Here is a 20,763-nt window from a genome sequence, read left to right as displayed (position 1 = left end):
ATGGGGCTACAGAGCTGAGAGGCCAACCCTGGAAGGTGTGTCTCGAGTGGCCGCTGAGATCCCCAAGGACAGTGACGGGGGCTCTGTTAGGGGGAGAGAGGGGCTGAGGGCCGGGGGGTCAGGAAGGGAGCGCCATGGCCACTCCAAGGAACATAGGTGGGAGGAAGAGTCTGATGACATGGGCTATGAAGAGGGAGGAGGAAGGGCTGAAGGTCTAGAAATGGCAGTGAGCAGCGAGGAGGACCTGTCCCCTCCTCCAAGCATGCGGGAGAGACAGCCGCCACCACCTGGGGACACTGCAGGGGAGACTGTGTCCTCAGGAGGGTATGACTTGGGTAATCTCTTCTGCGGGGCACTTTGAAGCTTCCGCACCTCTGAGCCAGCAAAATCCGCCTCTGGAAGTTTATCCCAAGGCTACAAAATCAGACAATTTCTTATTCCCCATTGCCACCCTTGGCGTGGATTATAACTTCTAACAGTGAGTGGCGGGTCTGTGACTTCAATTTATTTCCATTTTGGGGGGCTTTGCTCTGCTTTCCCAATTTTCTATCATAAGCACATTTGAATACCGAAAATTAAAACTATTTTAAGAGTAAAAATGTCTATATTGGCTGCAGGCAGGCTCATTAGGTTAACCTGTTTGTTATTCCGGGTCGCCAGGGCGAGACGCATCCTTCAAGCCACTATCGGAGACGCCGTGAATTCAAACTATTTTTTGATTTAACTTGTAATTCCCTCTAAGGACTTGGAAAATGCCTTTGCTACTTTATTCGAAAACATTCCAGCCCACAGAGAAATCAGACGGCTAGGTAATCGTTACAGAATATGAAAGTTAAATGCTACCTAACTCTGGGCTTCTAACTTATCGCGAGTGAATTATACCTTAAACCCACACACTAGATTTATTTTCACCAATTTGAGCCTGACATCTTAATTCATAACCAGCAGCTGCCGTGTATTCCGGCAGTCACAAAAGTAAGTGCAAACGAACAGGAGTCTTCAAGGCAAGCGCTGACGACTCTACGCACGGCACACTCAAGTCACATTATGCAGTAAAGCAGACGAGTGATGGCATCCTTTGTGGACGAAGGCGGGGGTCTCTGTGAACTCATCCGGCTGTCGTGGTGCGTCTGGTTCCTGGTGGTCTCTGACCGCCTGCGATGTCGTCGCAACCAGCCTTCTCCTGAAACTCCCGGTTCTCGTTCACTCTCCTCTGCCCCGATTTTCAGACTCCCCAGCTGCTGCTGTTGGCAGTTTAATCCCCCCAATCAAATCTTGTAGCAGCTTCTCGGATTTCTTCCTCCAGCGGCTGTCAGCAACCCCAGCCGCTCTTGTATATCGTTTTCATCCTGCTCGCCAAAATGTCAGGCCTTCAGTCTAGCTGTTTGGCCCCGGAGTTCAAGTTGACTGAAGCGCTTATTAGCAAAGGTATTTCTGTGTTACTCACGCCAGTGGAAACCTTGACACAGAGATACACTTAGAAGCACGCATCTGTAATGGAACAGATATTTTCATGCTATGTGCGTGAATCGGCAGAGACTGCATAAATCTCCAAATCCCTGAAGCCAACGCAAAATTTCCAGATAAGATGTTGAATGGGGCAAATCTGCAGAAGCTGGATTGCCTTTATTCACGTACTGCGTGGATTAGCATGTTATACCTTGCAAGCGTTGACATAAGTCATACGTGTCTGCTTTTAGTGTTTTTCATTTTAGACCGAGTGTTCTATTTTTATTGCTATTTACTCTTGGGGTTTTTGAAAAACAGCTGCTGTGTAAGCCGAGCTGGTTTACGTTTTCTGGTTGTTCGGAGGGTACACCCAACGCCTGCATTTTACGGTTTACTGGTGTAACCGGAGAGACTCTGTTACCTCCTAAATCTTGTGTGGAGCCAGGGAAACACCACCTATGCCCCTGACTGCCCTCGATGAAACCGCATGAGGAAACAGTTGAAGAGAAAAGAACGCCGTCACCAAAGGCCTTTTCTCTTTCTTTCTTTTTTTTTTTTTATTTATTTTTGGGACAGAGAGAGACAGAGCATGAATGGGGGAGGGGCAAAGAGAGAGGGAGACACAGAATCGGAAGCAGGCTCCAGGCTCCGAGCCATCAGCCCAGAGCCTGACGCGGGGCTCGAACTCCGGGACCGCGAGATCGTGACCGGGCTGAAGTCGGACGCTTAACCGACTGCGCCACCCAGGCGCCCCAAAGGCCTTTTTTCCTCAGAGGAAGAAAACTAAGATCACAATTTTGCCAGTTGCCCTGTAATCTCAGAAACTACAGTTTACGTAATGTTGGCATGACTTCCTGCGTAATAACGCGCGATTATCCTTTTACTGAAATTGGCTCTAAATTCTCTCAAAGCCAGTCACCATGGGAATATTCCAGCAATTCTTTTTAGCTCTTACATCTAAATCTCATAATATGTAAACCCGTTGGTCCGTTGATTAATATCTGGATGTTTCTCTCTTTTTATCACCTCTCAAGACCCTCAGTGAGAAGAAAAAAGTGGTTCCGTTTCCTGGTAAGAGAGTGAATTATCGATGATCGCTTACGGGGTGTGAATGACCTGTGCGGATGGCTGCTCTGGGCTCACTTTGTCCATTTGTGAGTTTCCCCTTTTGAAAATGTCCGAAGCAGGTCACTTTATGCGTTGCCCCAGCCTGACCTGGCCATCCACGGCCATCTGTTTACAGGCTGCCTTCCGCTTGGATTATGTGACTTTGAACAAACGATTTACTCTTTCCTGACTAAGCAGGGACCCCTCTAAGCTGCATTTTATATGGCACGGTTTCGAGGTGACTTGACAAGTGGAGGTTTGGATGTCACCATAGGGTGGCGCTGTCTGTCGGCTCACCGTTCGTGGAATTGCTTTAATATTTCACTGCGTACCCTCGTGATAGTTGGTAAAAAAAAAAAAAAAAAAAGTAGGGAAGAGAAAAAATAAAGCTCCTGAAACTTGTAACACGAAGTACGGGTTTCAGACAGGAGACTTCAGACCAATAAGTGAACACGTGCCCCTAAGTGACCCATTTGTAGCCGTTATTAGAGGTCTCTTGGATCAGGGGTTCAGTCCTGAAGGAAAATACAGCACGCGTGTGTGACACTAGCAATATCCCACCGGCGATTGCATTTGAGAGGCAAGGAGAGCTCAGGGCGTTTTGAAATAACGTTTTATTATATACTAACATAATGCATATAGTATTTTATGTTGTATTAATATTTAATGTAATTTTATATTACATTTTATGGTAATACATTACCCGTAAACATGCTTTGATATCTTCGTTCTATTTTTAACCTTGCACGTTCTAATTTTCTCTGCTTTTAGGATTGCCTTGTGTGCAGGGCGAGGGGATGGCTGGTCCATTCATTCTTTATTGCCCTCTTTCATTTATCAAACATTTTCTGAGTACCTTCGGCCTGTGGGGTTGAGCTGGGTGCGGGAGGACAAAGAGGGGGAGGCAGCCTCTTGGCGGCCAGGGGGGGCGGCGGACTGTGAGCGGGGATCGCACCCACCCGCAGGAGCGCGCCCGCGGGAGGACGCCGAGCTTCTGAGCCTGCATGGCTCCCGGGGTTTGCAAAGCGCGGCCGCCCGGCGCCAGCCCTCGCCGCCTCTGCCTTTCCTTCGACACACAGTCGCCTGCATGTTAGTCCCCCACCCCGCCTTTGCTGTTTAAACGTGCATGTGATCACGGTGAGTATCGTTTCACGTATCCGTCAATTTTAACAGCTCCCTGTCTGCTTCCATTCACTGGTCTCCTTAATCCTACATTTTTAAGATTCATACTTTTACCCCAATTTTTCAAGAAGGGAAGAACTGAAACCCAGAAAGGGGAAGGCGACTCGTCCAATATTATTGTTGAAGTCGGGGGTGGGGGGGGGGGGTGGGGGTGGGAGATGCGGGGCAGGGCTCCCAGAGGAGCTGCCGGTTCTGCGCTGGGTACCTGCTGGGCGCCGAGGGTGCATGCGAGTGAGGCTCGGACTTGCTGTGCCCGAGAAGCTCACTGATACCGGGGATGGGGGCGGATGCATAAGCGGAGGTTGTGTGGGTGCCGTGGAAGGTCCCTGAAGGAGAACACGGGCCTGTCTGGGCCGGGGAGGGGCTGCAGGGACTTCCAGGTGGTGCCGTGAAGGAGAGGGCGGCTCGGGTGGGGTGTGGACGGTCCGTGGGGAGCCGCCAAGCGGGCGCCGCGGAGAAGGGCCCGCAGGTGCCACGGGCGCAGCGGTGGCCGCACGCGGCAAGTGCAGGCGTCTGCAGTCCACACAGGCGCATGCGCGGCACCGGTGGGGGCGGGAGGCGCGTGTGCATCTCAGGTCGGTTTTAGGTCCTACCGGGTAGGCTGGGACTCGCGAGGGCGGAGTGTCGGGGACTTTGCACAGAGATTCTCTCTGGCTCGCGCGAAGTGTAGCGAGGCCTGGAGGCTCCCCTGGGTGTCTCCCCCCAGCGGTGACGCGGGGGCCTCGGTTTGGGCGCGTCACCGTCTCCCACAGGTGACGGTGGACTTTGCGCGGGGAGGAGGCTGCCTCAGGCCGTCGCCTCCTCAGCCCAGAGCGGCGGGCATCTCGTCTCACGGCCCTTTGGTCAGAATGGGCCTCTGGCCCCACCCCGTGGAGGCTGCGGTCTGGAAGGGTCTTTGGTGGCTCTGCCCCAGGGATGGGGGAGGGGAGCCGGCCTGGTAGCCCCTGGCATCACCGCCACAGCCTGATGTGTCATTCTGAGGGTCTGAGGCTTCATGTGTCAGAGCAGGTGGGTGACATCATCGCATTGATGTTTAAGATAATGATGTGGACATCAGGGGAGAAGGGCAAGGTGACAGTGTTACCTTCATTCACAATATTCTGTGGTGGAGGCCGGGACGGCACTGGGCCGCAGGGAAGGGACAGCGTCCCGGGAGGTGACGGAGGCCTGGACGGCACTGGGCCGCAGGGAAGGGACAGCGTCCCGGGAGGTGACGGAGGCCTGGACGGCACTGGGCCGCAGAGAAGGGACAGCGTCCCGGGAGGTGACGGAGGCCTGGACGGCACTGGGCCGCAGGGAAGGGACAGCGTCCCGGGAGGTGACGGAGGCCTGGACGGCACTGGGCCGCAGGGAAGGGACAGCGTCCCGGGAGGTGACGGAGGCCTGGACGGCACTGGGCCGCAGGGAAGGGACAGCGTCCCGGGAGGTGACGGAGGCCTGGACGGCACTGGGCCGCAGGGAAGGGACAGCGTCCCGGGAGGTGACGGAGGCCTGGACGGCACTGGGCCGCAGGGAAGGGACAGCGTCCCGGGAGGTGACGGAGGCCTGGACGGCACTGGGCCGCAGGGAAGGGACAGCGTCCCGGGAGGTGACGGAGGCCTGGACGGCACTGGGCCGCAGGGAAGGGACAGCGTCCCGGGAGGTGACGGAGGCCTGGACGGCACTGGGCCGCAGGGAAGGGACAGCGTCCCGGGAGGTGACGGAGGCCTGGACGGCACTGGGCCGCAGGGAAGGGACAGCGTCCCGGGAGGTGACGGAGGCCTGGACGGCACTGGGCCGCAGGGAAGGGACAGCGTCCCGGGAGGTGACGGAGGCCTGGACGGCACTGGGCCGCAGGGAAGGGACAGCGTCCCGGGAGGTGACGGAGGCCTGGACGGCACTGGGCCGCAGAGAAGGGACAGCGTCCCGGGAGGTGACGGAGGCCTGGACGGCACTGGGCCGCAGAGAAGGGACAGCGTCCCGGGAGGTGACGGAGGCCTGGACGGCACTGGGCCGCAGAGAAGGGACAGCGTCCCGGGAGGTGACGGAGGCCTGGACGGCACTGGGCCGCAGAGAAGGGACAGCGTCCCGGGAGGTGACGGAGGCCTGGACGGCACTGGGCCGCAGGGAAGGGACAGCGTCCCGGGAGGTGACGGAGGCCTGGACGGCACTGGGCCGCAGGGAAGGGACAGCGTCCCGGGAGGTGACGGAGGCCTGGACGGCACTGGGCCGCAGGGAAGGGACAGCGTCCCGGGAGGTGACGGAGGCCTGGACGGCACTGGGCCGCAGGGAAGGGACAGCGTCCCGGGAGGTGACGGAGGCCTGGACGGGACTGGGCCGCAGGGAAGGGACAGCGTCCCGGGAGGTGACGGAGGCCTGGACGGCACTGGGCCGCAGGGAAGGGACAGCGTCCCGGGAGGTGACGGAGGCCTGGACGGGACTGGGCCGCAGGGAAGGGACAGCGTCCCGGGAGGTGACGGAGGCCTGGACGGGACTGGGCCGCAGGGAAGGGACAGCGTCCCGGGAGGTGACGGAGGCCTGGACGGCACTGGGCCGCAGGGAAGGGACAGCGTCCCGGGAGGTGACGGAGGCCTGGACGGGACTGGGCCGCAGGGAAGGGACAGCGTCCCGGGAGGTGACGGAGGCCTGGACGGCACTGGGCCGCAGAGAAGGGACAGCGTCCCGGGAGGTGACGGAGGCCTGGACGGCACTGGGCCGCAGGGAAGGGACAGCGTCCCGGGAGGTGACGGAGGCCTGGACGGCACTGGGCCGCAGGGAAGGGACAGCGTCCCGGGAGGTGACGGAGGCCTGGACGGCACTGGGCCGCAGGGAAGGGACAGCGTCCCGGGAGGTGACGGAGGCCTGGACGGGACTGGGCCGCAGGGAAGGGACAGCGTCCCGGGAGGTGACGGAGGCCTGGACGGCACTGGGCCGCAGGGAAGGGACAGCGTCCCGGGAGGTGACGGAGGCCTGGACGGGACTGGGCCGCAGGGAAGGGACAGCGTCCCGGGAGGTGACGGAGGCCTGGACGGGACTGGGCCGCAGGGAAGGGACAGCGTCCCGGGAGGTGACGGAGGCCTGGACGGCACTGGGCCGCAGGGAAGGGACAGCGTCCCGGGAGGTGACGGAGGCCTGGACGGGACTGGGCCGCAGGGAAGGGACAGCGTCCCGGGAGGTGACGGAGGCCTGGACGGCACTGGGCCGCAGAGAAGGGACAGCATCCCGGGAGGTGACGGAGGCCTGGACGGCACTGGGCCGCAGGGAAGGGACAGCGTCCCGGGAGGTGACGGAGGCCTGGACGGGACTGGGCCGCAGGGAAGGGACAGCGTCCCGGGAGGTGACGGAGGCCTGGACGGCACTGGGCCGCAGAGAAGGGACAGCGTCCCGGGAGGTGACGGAGGCCTGGACGGAACTGGGCTGCAGAGAAGGGACAGCGTCCCGGGAGGTGACGGAGGCCTGGACGGAACTGGGCTGCAGAGAAGGGACAGCGTCCCGGGAGGTGACGGGGGCCCAGACGGGACTAGGCCGCAGGGAAGGGACAGCATCCCGGGAGGTGACGGGGGCCCGGACGGCACTGGGCTGCAGAGAAGGGACAGCGTCCCGGGAGGTGACGGAGGCCTGGACGGAACTGGGCTGCAGAGAAGGGACAGCGTCCCGGGAGGTGACGGGGGCCCAGACGGGACTAGGCCGCAGGGAAGGGACAGCATCCCGGGAGGTGACGGGGGCCCGGACGGCACTGGGCCGCAGAGAAGGGACAGCGTCCCGGGAGGTGACGGGGGCCCAGACGGGACTAGGCCGCAGGGAAGGGACAGCGTCCCGGAAGGTGACGGGGGCCTGGACGGGACTGGGCCGCAGGGAAGGGACAGCGTCCCGGAAGGTGACGGGGGCCCGGACGGGACTGGGCCGCAGGGAAGGGACTTTGCAGGAAGATTTGTGAATTTGACCATATTGACCAAACTTGGCCACAGGTTGGATATGAGGGGCAAGGGTGAAGTTGGAGGTTCTGGGCTGGGGCCTGGGTCTTGCTTCCATGAAGGAGAGAAAGAACAGGTTTTGGGGGAAGGCAACAGGTAAGCACGTCCGCTGACACACCTGCCTTCTCGGAGGTTCCGTGAGGCCTCTCACTGAAGACGCCATTCCGCGGGTACAGCAGCGGTGTTTGCAGTGTCCAGGAGCAGCGTTGATTCCCTGTGTCCAATGGCACGTTCCGCCGTAGGAACAGATGGTACCGTCACCGACGAATGTGGTTTGGCAAGTGACAGATTCCCAAGTACCTCATAATCTTTCTGCTTCCATAGGTTGTTTTCATGTGTTGGTGCCTCTTCTGGAGAAAGACAGTGGTTTTGGATTCTCCTGCGCTCTGATTCGTCCTTTTTGATTTTACTAAAAGTGCCTTTTTTTATGTTAGTGAAAACACAAGAGTCTTTCCTATGGTTTATCAATTTTCAAACAACTAGTGGATTACATCTATTTAATTAATATTAGCACATCGTTTATACTGGCTTCTCTTGACCTTCTCCGATACTAGTACATCCTACCTATTTTATGCCTATTTAAGATTCTATTTCCAAGTGAGAATAAAAGTGATAATGTTCGTAAAGCACCTTGGAAGTGTAACAGCCCATGTGAGAATTATTTTTATTAATATTATCACTATCGATATGAAATTGATGATATAGTAGCTATGTTTATTATTTTATGATTTATGTCACTTGATTTAGATGGCTACTACGTTTATTGGTGATTTTGTTTTATTTTTGTTTACTGAAGAAAAAGAACCATATGACCTTCTAGAGGGAAAAAACACACCTGTACTACTAGAAACCCCAGTGAAAATAGAAGACCGAAGACAACCACCAATGGGACAGCAATCACGAGAAGAATCATCATCAGGACGATCAGAAGAAAAGCCTGAAGAACAAGAATTGCTCAAACAGCCATCCTGGGGGCAGCCATCCCAAGAACAGATACCCGACAAACGAGAACCATCTGAACAGTCCTCCTTGACACAATCATCCCAAGAACAGATACCTGACACACGAGAACCATCGTACCTGAAGAGCCATCGTTGGGGCAGAAAGAGATGACGCACGGAAGAAAAACTGAACAAATACCATGAAAACAACATATCAGCCATGTTGTAAAGAATAACAGTCAGAAGCTAGAAAGGATCGCACGGCAAATGAAAAGCAAATTAGACATTTATTTCACGGTATGCTAAAGAGGTATGCTAGTACAATATTAAAATTGGGCATTTCATATTTTGGTGGTCAAAGTTTAAAAACACGATTAAGACTAAATTCATCTGGAGTTCCTTCCCCTGTTCCCTGAATTTTAGTAAAACTGGGAGGGGAGGGAAGTGATTAGTGAGATGTAATGTGTATCACCACCTGGCTCACACCTTCATTTCTTAGAGCATCAGTCCATATGTAGTGTTCCAGGTGACTCAGTTGCCCTGAAAATGGCACATATTTATTTACACAGTTATCTATGGTTAATTTTTTCTGTTTAACAGTGAATTAGGGTATCGTATAATAATTGTACATATATATACCCGCACAAACATATACATCACACACACACAAATGCTTTATATGTCAGAAATTGATAGTGGAACCCATGGAATGGTACATTTTTGGTGATTAAGAGAATGGGTTCTCAAGTCAGATGATACAAGTTTGGCCTCTCCACTCATTAAGTGTGTGAACTATGTCTGTGCCTCAGTTTACTCCTCCATAAATTGAGGCTAATTATAATACCGAATTCATAAGTTTTTGGGATATTTTAAAGCAATAACACTTATTTTTAAGGTTTATTTATTTTGGGGGGATAGGGGCAGAGAGGGGGAGAGAGTGCACGCAAGCAGGGGAGGGGCAGGGAGAAGGGGAGAGAGAGAAGCCCAAGCAGGCTCCACGCTATTAGCTCGGAGCCTGATGTGGGGCTCCATCCCATGAACTGTGAGATCATGACCTGAGCCAAAATCAAGAGTTAGATGCCCAATTGACTGAGCCACCCAGGTGCCCCTAAAGCAATAATACTTATTCTAAAGTACTTAGAACAATGCTGGACACACTAAAATATGTTATTACTGTTATTTCATTTTGGTTGTTTTTCTGTTTGTTATTTTATTTCCTTAAAGACAGAGGGAGACAGAGTGCGAGTGGGGGAGGGGCAGAGAGAGAGGGAGACACAGAATCGGAAACAGCTCCAGGCTCTGAGCCGTCAGCACAGAGCCCGATGCGGGGCTCGAACCCACGAACTGTGAGATCATGACCCGAGCCGAAGTCGGATGCTCAACCGACCGAGCCATCCAGGCGCCCCTCTGTTTGTTATTAAGTGAGAGAAGACAAGCAGATCATTCCGCTCAGGTTCTCTGCTAAGATCCTTATTGTATTTGAGCTTCTTACCTGCCAGAACCAACATGGAAGCAAGGATTTTCGGACTGTCAGGGTCCAGGTAGAAATCAAACCTGTGCTGCACGGCTGGTTAGTCACAGAGTGCTGGCGTGTGGAAGGAGAAAGGAAAGCCGTTGTGTCGCCATCATTATGGATTTTTTGGTTTGTTGTTGGACTTGACTGTAGCATTTACGACTCCTTAAGGAGGGAATTGGGGTCAAATGGAAACCATCTCCGTCTCATCTTTAGCTTTTTTTGGCTAACAAGTTTCTGGTGCAGAGCCCGTGGGTGTTGATGTCGTTCCATGCGTCGTCCCCGTTTTGGTGCTTGAGAAAGAACGTTACAACAGCATCCTCTGCTCCTTTTTGCCTGGGGTCTCTGTGCGCTGTCCTGGTGTATGTCGTCGCGTGAAGAGGCTGCAGTGGTTGAGAACCGCCGGTCTGGTCTAGGTGCCACCTGCGTTGACCGTATGCTCTTGAACATTTACGTGTCATTTCCAAGCATGAGCTGTTTTCGGTGAACTGAGAATGTTGGAGCTGTGGGCACCCCCAGAGGTGGTGGAGGGCACAGCAGACGTCGTGGGTCACCATGGGGGTCGGAGGCTGCCAGACTCCCGTGTGACTGTACCTTTCGGTGGCAGGGGCAGGGCTCAGAGTCACGTGTTTCTTTCCTTTCTTCCCCCCAAAAAATTAGTTCTAAATCCACTGTAGTACTCAGCCTTATTGAGTAAGTGTGTGAAGCACATGAAATGAGGCTCTCTGAAATACCTAGTACTATCCTGGTGTAATATGGATTCGTTTTATTTTCGTGGATACGTGGGTACTGCTTCATCCAATGATGTTCATATTTTGGACCTCCTGGGGGAGGTCCTTCGGAGAGTTATTCAGTATTAAAATCAAACGAGAATGCAGACCCAAACAATACCATGGTGTCTTAGTACATGTGAAGACGTGGGGCCGAGGTTGGAATGGGAGATGATGGATGAAGGGTTATTTTATTTTATAGTATTTTATTTATTTTATTTTTAATTTTAATTCCAGTGCAGTCAACATATAGTGCTGTATTAGTTTCAGGGGTACGATATAGTGATTCAACACTTCCGTACCTTACTCAGTGCTCATCCTGAGATGCGTTCTCTTCATCTCCATCACTTGTTTCCCCAACCCCCTGCCCCACCGGTGACCATGGGTGTGTTCTCTAGAGTTCAGAGTCTGTGTCTTGGTTTGTCTCTTTCTTCCCCCTTTTTGTTCATTTATTTTGTTTCTTAAATTCCACTTATGAGTGAAATCATGTGATATGTGTCTTTTTCTGACTGGCTTATTTCACTTAGCATTATACCCTCTAGATTTATCCATGTTGTTGCAGATGGCAAAATTTCATTTTATGTATTTGTGTATTTATTTTTTACTTTATTTAATTTTTTTTAATTATTATTATTTTTTTTTAATTTTTGGAACAGAGAGAGACAGAGCATGAACGGGGGAGGGGCAGAGAGAGAGGGAGACACAGAATCGGAAACAGGCTCCAGGCTCCGAGCCATCAGCCCAGAGCCCGATGCGGGGCTCGAACTCATGGACCGCGAGATCGTGACCTGGCTGAAGTCGGACGCTTAACCGACTGCGCCACCCAGGCGCCCCTAATTTTATTTTTTAAAAAATATTTATTATTGAGAGACAGAGAGACACAGAGTGTGAGCAGGGGAGGGGCAGAGAGAGAGCGAGACACAGAATCTGAAGCAGGCTCCAGGCTCCGAGCTGTCAGCACAGAGCCCGACGTGGGGCTCGAACTCACAAACTGCGAGATCATGACCTGAGCCGAAGTTGGTCGCCTAACCAACTGAGCCACCCAGGTGCCCCCCCCCCTTTTTTTTTTTTTTACTTTAGAGAGAGAGAGAGTGTGAGTGTGGGAGAGGGGCAGAGGGAGAGAGAAAGAGAATCTCAAGCAGACCCCATGTCCAGGCAGAGCCTGATGCGGGGCTTGATGTCACGATTGTGAGATCATGACTTGAGCCGAAATCAAGAGTCGGATGCTCAACCAACTGAGCCCCCCAGCTGCCCCAAGATCTCCTTTGTATGGTTGAGTAACTTCTTCTTTATCCATTCATCAGTCGATGGACACTTGGACCGTTTCCATATCTTGGCTGTTGTAAATCATGCTGCTATGAACATCAGGGTATGTGTATCCTTTCAAATTAGTGTTCTTGCATTCTTTGGGAAATACCCAGTAGTGCCATTGTTGGATCATAGGTAGCTCACTTTTAACTTTTTGAGGAGCCTCCATACTGTTTTCCACAGGGGCTGTGCCAGTCTGCATTCCCACCAACAGCGCATGAGCGTTCCTGTTCCTCCACACCCTCGCCAGCGTCTTGTTTCTTGTGTTGCTGATTCCAGTCATTCTGACAGGCGTGAGGTGATATCTCATTGCAGTTTTGATTGGCTTTTCAGGAGAGGGCTGCTTTACATCAACCGCTGGACTAATGAGATATGAGATGACCAGTGAAATAATTTCAAAATAAATTTTCAATTCTGTTTCTGTAACCGTACCTGCCTGGGAGCAAACTGCTGTCTGGATGCTCTGGGATATTTTCTTTTTTTTTTTTAATATATGAAATTTATTGTCAAATTGGTTTCCATAAGACACCCAGTGCTCATCCCAAAAGATGCCCTCTTCAATACCCATCACCCACCACCCCCCTCCCACCCCCCATCAGCCCTCAGTTTGTTCTCATTTTTTAAGAGTTTCTTATGCTTTGGCTCTCTCCCACTCTAACCTCTTTTTTTTCCTTCTCCTCCCCCATGGGTTTCTGTTAAGTTTCTCAGGATCCACATAAGAGTGAAAACATATGGTATCTGTCTTTCTCTCTATGGCTTATTTCACTCAGCATCACACTCTCCAGTTCCATCCATGTTGCTGCAAATGGCCATATTTCATTCTTTCTCATTGCCAAGTAGTATTCCATTGTATACATAAACCACATCTTCTTTATCCATTCGTCAGTTGATGGGCATTTAGGCTCTTTCCATACTTTGGCTATTGATGAAAGTGCTGCTATAAACATTGGGGTGCAAGTGCCCCTCTGCATCAGCACTCCTGTGTCCCTTGGGTCAATTCCTAGCAGTGCTACTGCTGGGTCATAGGGTATTTCTGTTTTTAATTTTTTGAGGAAGCTCCACACTGTTTTCCAGAGCGGCTGCACCAGTTTGCATTCCCACCAACAGTGCAAGAGTGTCTCTGGGATATTTTCATGCAATACTGTAGATTCTCAACATGCCACAGGCTGCCATCTAGAAAAGCACCCAGAACATGCAGTAAAATGATAACAGTTTTGGGAAGTTCTCTTTTAATCTGTTTTTCATTTTATTTTTTTTAATCTTTATTTTTGAGAGAGTGAGAGAGACAGAGTGAGAGGAGGGGAGGAGCAGAGAGAGAGGGAGACACAGAATCCGAAGCAGGCTCCAGGCTCTGAGCTGTCAGCACAGAGCCCAACAGGGGGCTCAAACCCACGAACCATCAGATTGTGACCTGAGCCGAAGTCGGACGCTTAACCGACTGAGCCACCCAGGTGTCCCATAACCTTTTTTTTTTTTTTTTTTTAATGTCTTTCAGATGGCCTGGGAGTAGAAACCAATAAACTAAAAAAAAATCACTTTTCTATCTACCTGACATCAATATTCCTTCAATCATAGTGTTTCCATCTTGCATACGGACATTTTAACAGTGAGAACACCATGTCTGGGGGAAACAAACCCATGCACGGTGTCTTCTCAAAAGCTAAAGATGAGGGCTTTCCAAAGGGTCCCATAGTGTTCTAAGTCCTTTTCTTGGTGGCATTTCTTTTTAGTAAACATTTGAAAGAATGACATGTAGTTCTTCATAATTAAGCCTCACAAAGATCATTTGGAAAATCGGAGGAATTTGGAATCACCCGTGCGCATAGCCCCTTGTTTGTTTTCCTTGGAATGTGTTTTGGAAGATACTGGCTCATTATGGGAAGGTGTTGTTCTCACCAAGAGGGATCTAGAACCTCTGCTATATGAAGTTCTAAGTATGAAAATATTTTACCCTCTGAATGATCAGGTCAAAAGGAAAACATATCCAAGGTTAGCTGGAAAAAGGATTTTCCTAGTTTACTTACGTATTTTCACGAAGACAAAAGTGATAGTCATACAACTAAGTGCCAAGATTTGAGTTTTCTTCAGCAAAGATTTTAATGTTAGCAAAGAGCACTTATCTGTCTTCCGTTTGCATTCTAGTCCTAGTTGAAGAAGCTGTAGGCTGTTTGCCTTTACATCTGGGTGAAAAAAAAAAAAAGAAATCATGTGCTACTTACAAGGCAAAATTTTCACAGTAGAGACTTCAGTGTCATTTGGCGGGTACGGAACACTGTCACGTGCAAACCTGAAAGGCATTTACTCTTACAACTATGGTTAAACTATTACAACCATCGACAATAGACTCAATAGTTTCATCTTATTATATTTTTACCGATGCTTCAAAATGTTTCGGAAATTGGTCTGCACTCAAGTTTTTTTTTTTTAATTTTTATTTTTTAACGTTTATTTATTTTTGAGACAGAGAGCGACAGAGCATGAACAGGGGAGGGGCAGAGAGAGAGGGAGACACAGAATCGGAAACAGGCTCCAGGTTCTGAGCCATCAGGACAGAGCCCGACGCGGGGCTCGAACTCACGGACCGCGAGATCGTGACCTGAGCCGAAGTCGGACGCTTAACCGACCAAGCCACCCAGGCGCCCCTCAAGTTTATTTTTATTTAACTTCAAACATCATTTGAATTGTTTCATCAGATGATTGAACATCATTGAACATCATCAGATTGTTCAAAACTCATACTGCCCTTTGAAAACAGCCAGACTTTATGTACTGTACGGGCCCATTTTCAGAATTTTCAAAGAATTCTCATTGTTTGTAATTCCATTTTCATACGTTCTAAATCAAACTAGTCTTTTATAAAAAGTTGAATACGAACTTTTTTTTCCCCCCTGTAGAGTAATTTTCTTTGTTGGAGTTTCTCGGGGTCGCTGTGTCGATTCTCAAAACCACAGGTTGAAATCTGTCCCCGGAACACACCTAGGGGCTTAGGGTCTCTCGCGCTGGGAAACATACGAAGACTTTCAGGGATGTTTTGCAAATTTAAAATGTATTAAAACCCATTTGCTTCTCTGCTAATTAGGTAATATTATCTGTCTCTGTGTTTGTTCAGAGAAAGTAGGGCAGATTTGAGCTCTGTTTTCTGTATTCCTTTTCTAGTCTGCCTAAGAAACACTGACCAACCAAACCTGCAGGCAACTAGCTTTCTTCAGAGCTGCAGAAATACCCACAGAAACATTAACACACATTTCCACCCCACCCCCCCACCCCCCACCTTCCACCCAAGCATCTTGTTTGTTGTTTTCTTCAATTTAACGACTGTCTCTGCAAAATGTATCGACCTAAAAGACCCACTACCACCATTTCACTGGTGGATCTCCTCAGAGTGGTTGAAACTCCACATGGGACCTGCAGTTGGTGAGTCATAACCCATGTCGGCTCTTGGGGTCGATGCTTCGGCATTAGGAATATTTTGCACGTTTTTTCCTTTGAATCATTTCTCTTCTATTGGTGTTTCTTTTCATGGGGGGACAGTTTAAAACGTGGGGGATCTTATTACCACGCTGAGCCCCTGCCACCATCAAAAAGATTTCCTCCAGAATGAAGGTACGAATTGCCAATTTCCCGTTATGATTATATCTGGAATGTGTGACCCTCCTCCTTTAAGTTGCTTGATCTTTTTGCCAAATACATTTGATTGGGTTTACCTATGGAGTGGCTAGAAATGGAGTAAAACAGAAAGCTATGTTGATAAAAATTAGACTCTTTCGTAATGATTTGACGAATTATCCCTCCATGTTATCACCCACCAGGAAGCTATATACATGTAATTGCATCTTCAAGAATCAGTTTGATCACTAAATTAATTAGACAAGGTTGGTGAAATCTATGGACTCCTGTTTCTTGTGATTATGTTTATAATGATGCGCAGTTCATTTTTCCTGTATGTCCACTTTTTGAAAATACGGAGCATCAAAGTTCTAATTGGTAAGAGCCTCTGTGATGCCTTGTGGAATAGTTCTGTATGTTTCATAAGAGAAAAATGACGAGCAAGAGCCATCAAAGCCCCACGCTCACAGGATTTCTATTCCAGTAGGAGAAAGAGGTTAGTTGAGTCACAGGAGCACTGCAGTCCAGTCCTGATTTAGCTCAGTCCCTAATTGGATTAAAATACCACCCCCACTAAAAGTCTAGCAGAAAGGGGAAGTCCTCCCTGGGGAAATAACATGGTCCTAAATGCCCAATGCCCTGCATTCAAGAAAAGATGATCAGGTGTGAAGAGACACGGGATTATATCACTGAGAATCAAGAGAATTAACAGCAAAAGCACAGGGGATGTAGTGATCTCACACTACTCTGCTGGTGTCGGCAGAAAAGGACTTCAAAATAACAATAATCAGCATGTTCAGGGACATAGAAGGAAAAGAACAGAGACTTTTACCAAAGAGGTGGAATCTACAAAAAGGGATCGAAAGGAAATTTTGGAACAGATCCACGTGACACAGGAATGGAGATAACTTATCAAATACAGCAGAAAACAGGATTAGGAAACTGATAAACCGATCAAGAGAAAATACACTGGGGCACACAGAGAGAAAATAATAGAAAACACATAAACGACTCTAAGAGATCTGCATGATCTCGTGAAAAGGTTTAATATAAGTGAAATTGGAGTCTCAGAAGGAGAGGACAGAGGGCCTGTGAGAGGAGAAGAAATGAAACTTTGGGAGAAGCAATCCTATTAATGGCAGCAGGGAGATGGGGGGGCGGGTCCAGGGAAGTTTTTAATTTCCTTTCCCTTCTTGTTCCTTTGCTTTTCTTCTTTCCTTTCCCTTTCTCTCTCTCTTCTCTCCTTCTCCTCTCCTCTCCTCTCCTCCCCTCCCCTCCCCTCCCCTCCCCTCCCCCTCTTCCTTTCCCCCTTTTCTTTCTTCCGCTTTCTTTCATATGATTGATGCTCAAAATGGTGCAGGCCATTATTAGGATGATTCCATAGAAAGAGTGCGACGGGCCAGTTTTAAGAAAGCCACAGGGACAGAAGGCAAGAGCACGTGGAGGGAGGGCTATTTGGATACTTGGCAGGAGGGAGTGGGAGAGTGATATAGATGTGGCCACAGTTGTAGGTTTGCTGCTGGGAATCTCAGGTTGCTTTCATAGGTTTTAATGAAATATGCATTGGAGTCAGTGATGGAGAGTCAAGGGGGGATAAAGAAATTGTAAGAGAGAGCAAAAGGATAAAATACACTTACTAGGAAAAGGGGCAGTGATATGTACCAAGTTCAAGGATGGGTCTTGAGATTAAAAAAGAAGCAGAGAAGAGAAAGTAAGGATGGGAGGTTCCTTCACCTGGAAGACGAGAGGGTTTTTTTTGGACAAAGTTTGTAATCTTAGAAGATAGCTTAGAGAAGGCGTGATGCTTTCGGACCTTGAGGGATACTTTGATACAGGAGGCCAGGCTAGAGGGTTCTAAAACTGCTCTTAAAAGACAAGCCTGGGGGGAGAAAAGACAAAACCAGGAAAAGGAGTATTAGTTGCTATCATGTCAGGGAGAATTGTGGGAGCCTAAAGAAATCTAACACAGAGAGGGAGAGATGAAGTTTAAGAGGGTGCAATGGAATTATTTTCTTAAAGGGAGCCTAGGGTCATGAACCTTGAGACAGGAAACCCACTTAAGATGCCGGTGGGGATTCAGTAATCTGTGCGATTGGACAACTGTCCCCTAAGGACTCAGGACTGAGAAGGCAAGATAGAGTACTTCTAGCACAATCACAGGAATGCAGATGGTACAGTATTTCGGGCAGGGGCCGGGTCTAAACTGCGTGGGTAGTTTACAGAGTCGGGTGTATAAGGGCAGGTACAGAGCCCCTTCTAGAACGGGGGCTTCTAGAGGACAGGGTACTAGCAGGTGAAGTTGAATCTGGTTACATGGTAGACTCGGGAGCAAATAGTTCCGGTGGAATTTGACACCATAGAGAACTGAGAAGGCACAACACTTGTATGAATAATAAATGCTTTGACAACATTAAAATTTACCAACTTTGTACCATTCACTGTGGGAACTCCCTCAAGGCCAAAATTGTGGAAGAATGCCAGAAAACAAATCTCTGGGTTGGGAAAAAAAGGGTGCAAAGAAATCCTGCTGATGTGACAGGAGTCAGAACCTAATGGGGCAACAAGGAAAAGTGAGAACATAAGCAGAAGAGGAGAGTTTGCAAACTTCTGCTGAGCCTTCTTGAACTTGGTAGTGGAAACCAGAAGAAAAAGGAACAACGAGAGGTTATTTCTTCTTTATAGAAAAAGGTAATAGCCAAGGAAACAATTTTAGCCACCGCGGAGGTAGCTGGCCCAGGCAAGTTACTCAAGGCTGGGATTGTGACTGGCTTCCCCTGACAAAGTTGTGGGAAGGGCACACATCGTCCCAAGGATCACTGTTGAGGGGCTGGGGTTCTTTTTGTCCCAGTAATGGCTGTTCTGGTGACTGCTGTCCCAGTGGTGATTCTCTCTGGGCTTCTCTCTGTAGGTCTTAGCAGTACAGGTATCGGTTGTACTGTGGGTCGCTTGTATATGAGGGGTCGCCTTTTTCAAAATACTGTTTTTAAGATTCTGTCTTTGCCTTTGGCTTTGGGTAGTTTGATTATGAGGTGTGTGGCTGCAGATCTGTGAGTTGATCTGACTCGGAATTTGTTGAGTTTAGGGTTCAGCTGCTGATTGGACAGAGTTTCTTAAACACCTTAACCCAGAAAGTCTCCAACCTTTCCTGGAGAGCTCTGTGTGTGTGTTGGGGACCCTTCGGTATCCAGCATGGGATGTGCACCTCTTAGGTTGCACGTCTTAGGGTCGGCCAAAGGTGGGACCTTAGGGCCTTCTCAGGTCTTTCCTGGGTACGCACACAGCTCTATGGCCTTGTAGATTCTCAGGAATAGATCAGAACTTTGCAGAGTCCCCCGTTGATATCTGATTCCCTAGCTTTTCCTTTAAACTAACACTTAAAAAGTTAGAATTGTTTGGTCAGCCCTAACCAATGTGCCCCTTGAAGCAGCTGTGATATTAAACAGTTGCCACTGATTGTTTTCTGGAAGCGTCCCAGGGAGACAGGGCTGTTTGTACAGAGAGAGCTCTGAGTCACCAGGTCGAAGAAAGAGGAGCCCCAGGGGCGCCTGGGTGGCTCAGTTGGTTAAGTGTCCGCCTTTGGCTCAGATCATGATCTCACAGTCTGTGCGTTCAAGCCCCGTGTGGGGCTCTGCGCTGACAGCTCGGAGCCTGGAGCCTGCTTCGGATTCTGTGTCTCCCTCTCTCTCTGCCCCTCCCCTCTCTCTCTCAAAAATAAATAAACATTAAAAAAAAAAGAGAGAGAGAAGCCCTGAGAATGGAGATTTTCACATTGCTGCCAGACAGCAGATACCTGGGTGTGAACCTCTGGTGAGTCTTAAAATCATTCTGCCTTCTCCAGTGGCCACTAACCTGCAACTTTTCACAGCTTCTGCGGTTAGGAGGCTGTTCGTTTTCATGGCTGTTAAGCTGGGAAGAGGGAGACTGAAGTAGGTTTGCTGTTCTCACTGAGATTCAGTTCTCTGTCTTGACTCCATGCTCCCTGATAGCTGCGACATTTCGGTTAATTTCATCAGTTCCGGAAAAGTCAATTTGGACACTTTTTGGTAGTGTTTTCCTTGCTTGTATAGAGGGGTGGTCTTTGGATGGCCCTCACTCCGCCATCTCGGAAGTGCTTCTCGCATGCATTCTTGACATGCGAGTGCTGGGACTGCAGGCTTCCCCCACTTCTGCACCTGCTGTATTTTCTTCTGTTCTCCCTTGGTTCATGTCAGCACAGAGACGCACATCAGCAAGCCAGCTGCCCACATGGGCTCCCAGCTGGGGAATGGCACGCCAGGTTGTCTCTCTTGCAAGCCCTCAATTTTTGTGATCGGTAGGTATGACCCCCTCCTTCATTTGACCTTGGGCGGATGTGGGAGGAAGCACTTGTCTCCCTCCACTTGAAGGGAGGGAGGGGAGGAAAAGCAGAAGCATTGTCCATTGAGCCGATGATTGGGATGATCATATCACCTATTATCTGAACTGGGATATTTTTAATAGCAAAAAGTACTCAAGATAATGTAGTATATGTATGTGTGAGTAAAGAGGAAGGGAGAGAGAGAGAGGAAGGAGGATAGGGAGGAGGGAGAAGGAGAGACACACATGCGTAGAAAGACACCTACTCACAGGGATGCACACAAAGAGAGATAGATACACAGACACACACACAAAGAAAGAGAGAAACACGCAGGCACATACACAGAGGGAGAGAGAGAGAGGAAAAGAGATTTATTGACTCCAGATTAATTTGATCATATTGGTACATCTGACATTAGTTCTATTAGAAAAGCTGTTTTTTTTTTAATGTTTTTATTTAGTTTTGAGAGACACAGAGGCAGAATGCGAGTGGGTTAGGGGCAGAGAGAGAGAGGGAGACACAGAATCCGAAGCAGGTCCTGGCTCTGATTGTCAGCACAGACCCCGGTGCAGGGCTCGAACTCATGGACCGTGAGATC

At 49.9% G+C, this 20,763-nt stretch overlaps 1 protein-coding gene across 9 annotated transcripts in view; it reads left to right on the top strand.

The window, feature by feature from the left end:
* Positions 1-20,763, top strand: part of DCDC2C (doublecortin domain containing 2C) — a 112,495-nt gene that overhangs the window by 75,001 nt on the left and 16,731 nt on the right. For 6 of the 9 annotated variants that reach the window (XM_047845228.1, XM_047845224.1, XM_047845226.1 and 3 more), the window contains one exon: positions 8,488-8,963. In XM_047845228.1, coding sequence (XP_047701184.1) covers positions 8,488-8,804 — 317 coding nt within the window. In that variant the 3' untranslated portion in view covers positions 8,805-8,963. Of the gene's footprint in view, positions 1-8,487; positions 8,964-20,763 lie in introns of those variants that run through there. The other 3 variants (XM_047845231.1, XM_047845230.1, XR_007149333.1) reach the window with 2 other exon arrangements.

This window comes from Prionailurus viverrinus, unplaced genomic scaffold (assembly GCF_022837055.1).
Source record: "Prionailurus viverrinus isolate Anna unplaced genomic scaffold, UM_Priviv_1.0 scaffold_33, whole genome shotgun sequence".
Lineage (NCBI taxonomy): Eukaryota > Metazoa > Chordata > Mammalia > Carnivora > Felidae > Prionailurus > Prionailurus viverrinus.
The sequence above is the reverse complement of the archived record's forward strand: the minus strand, read 5'-3'. Positions and strand labels throughout refer to the sequence as shown.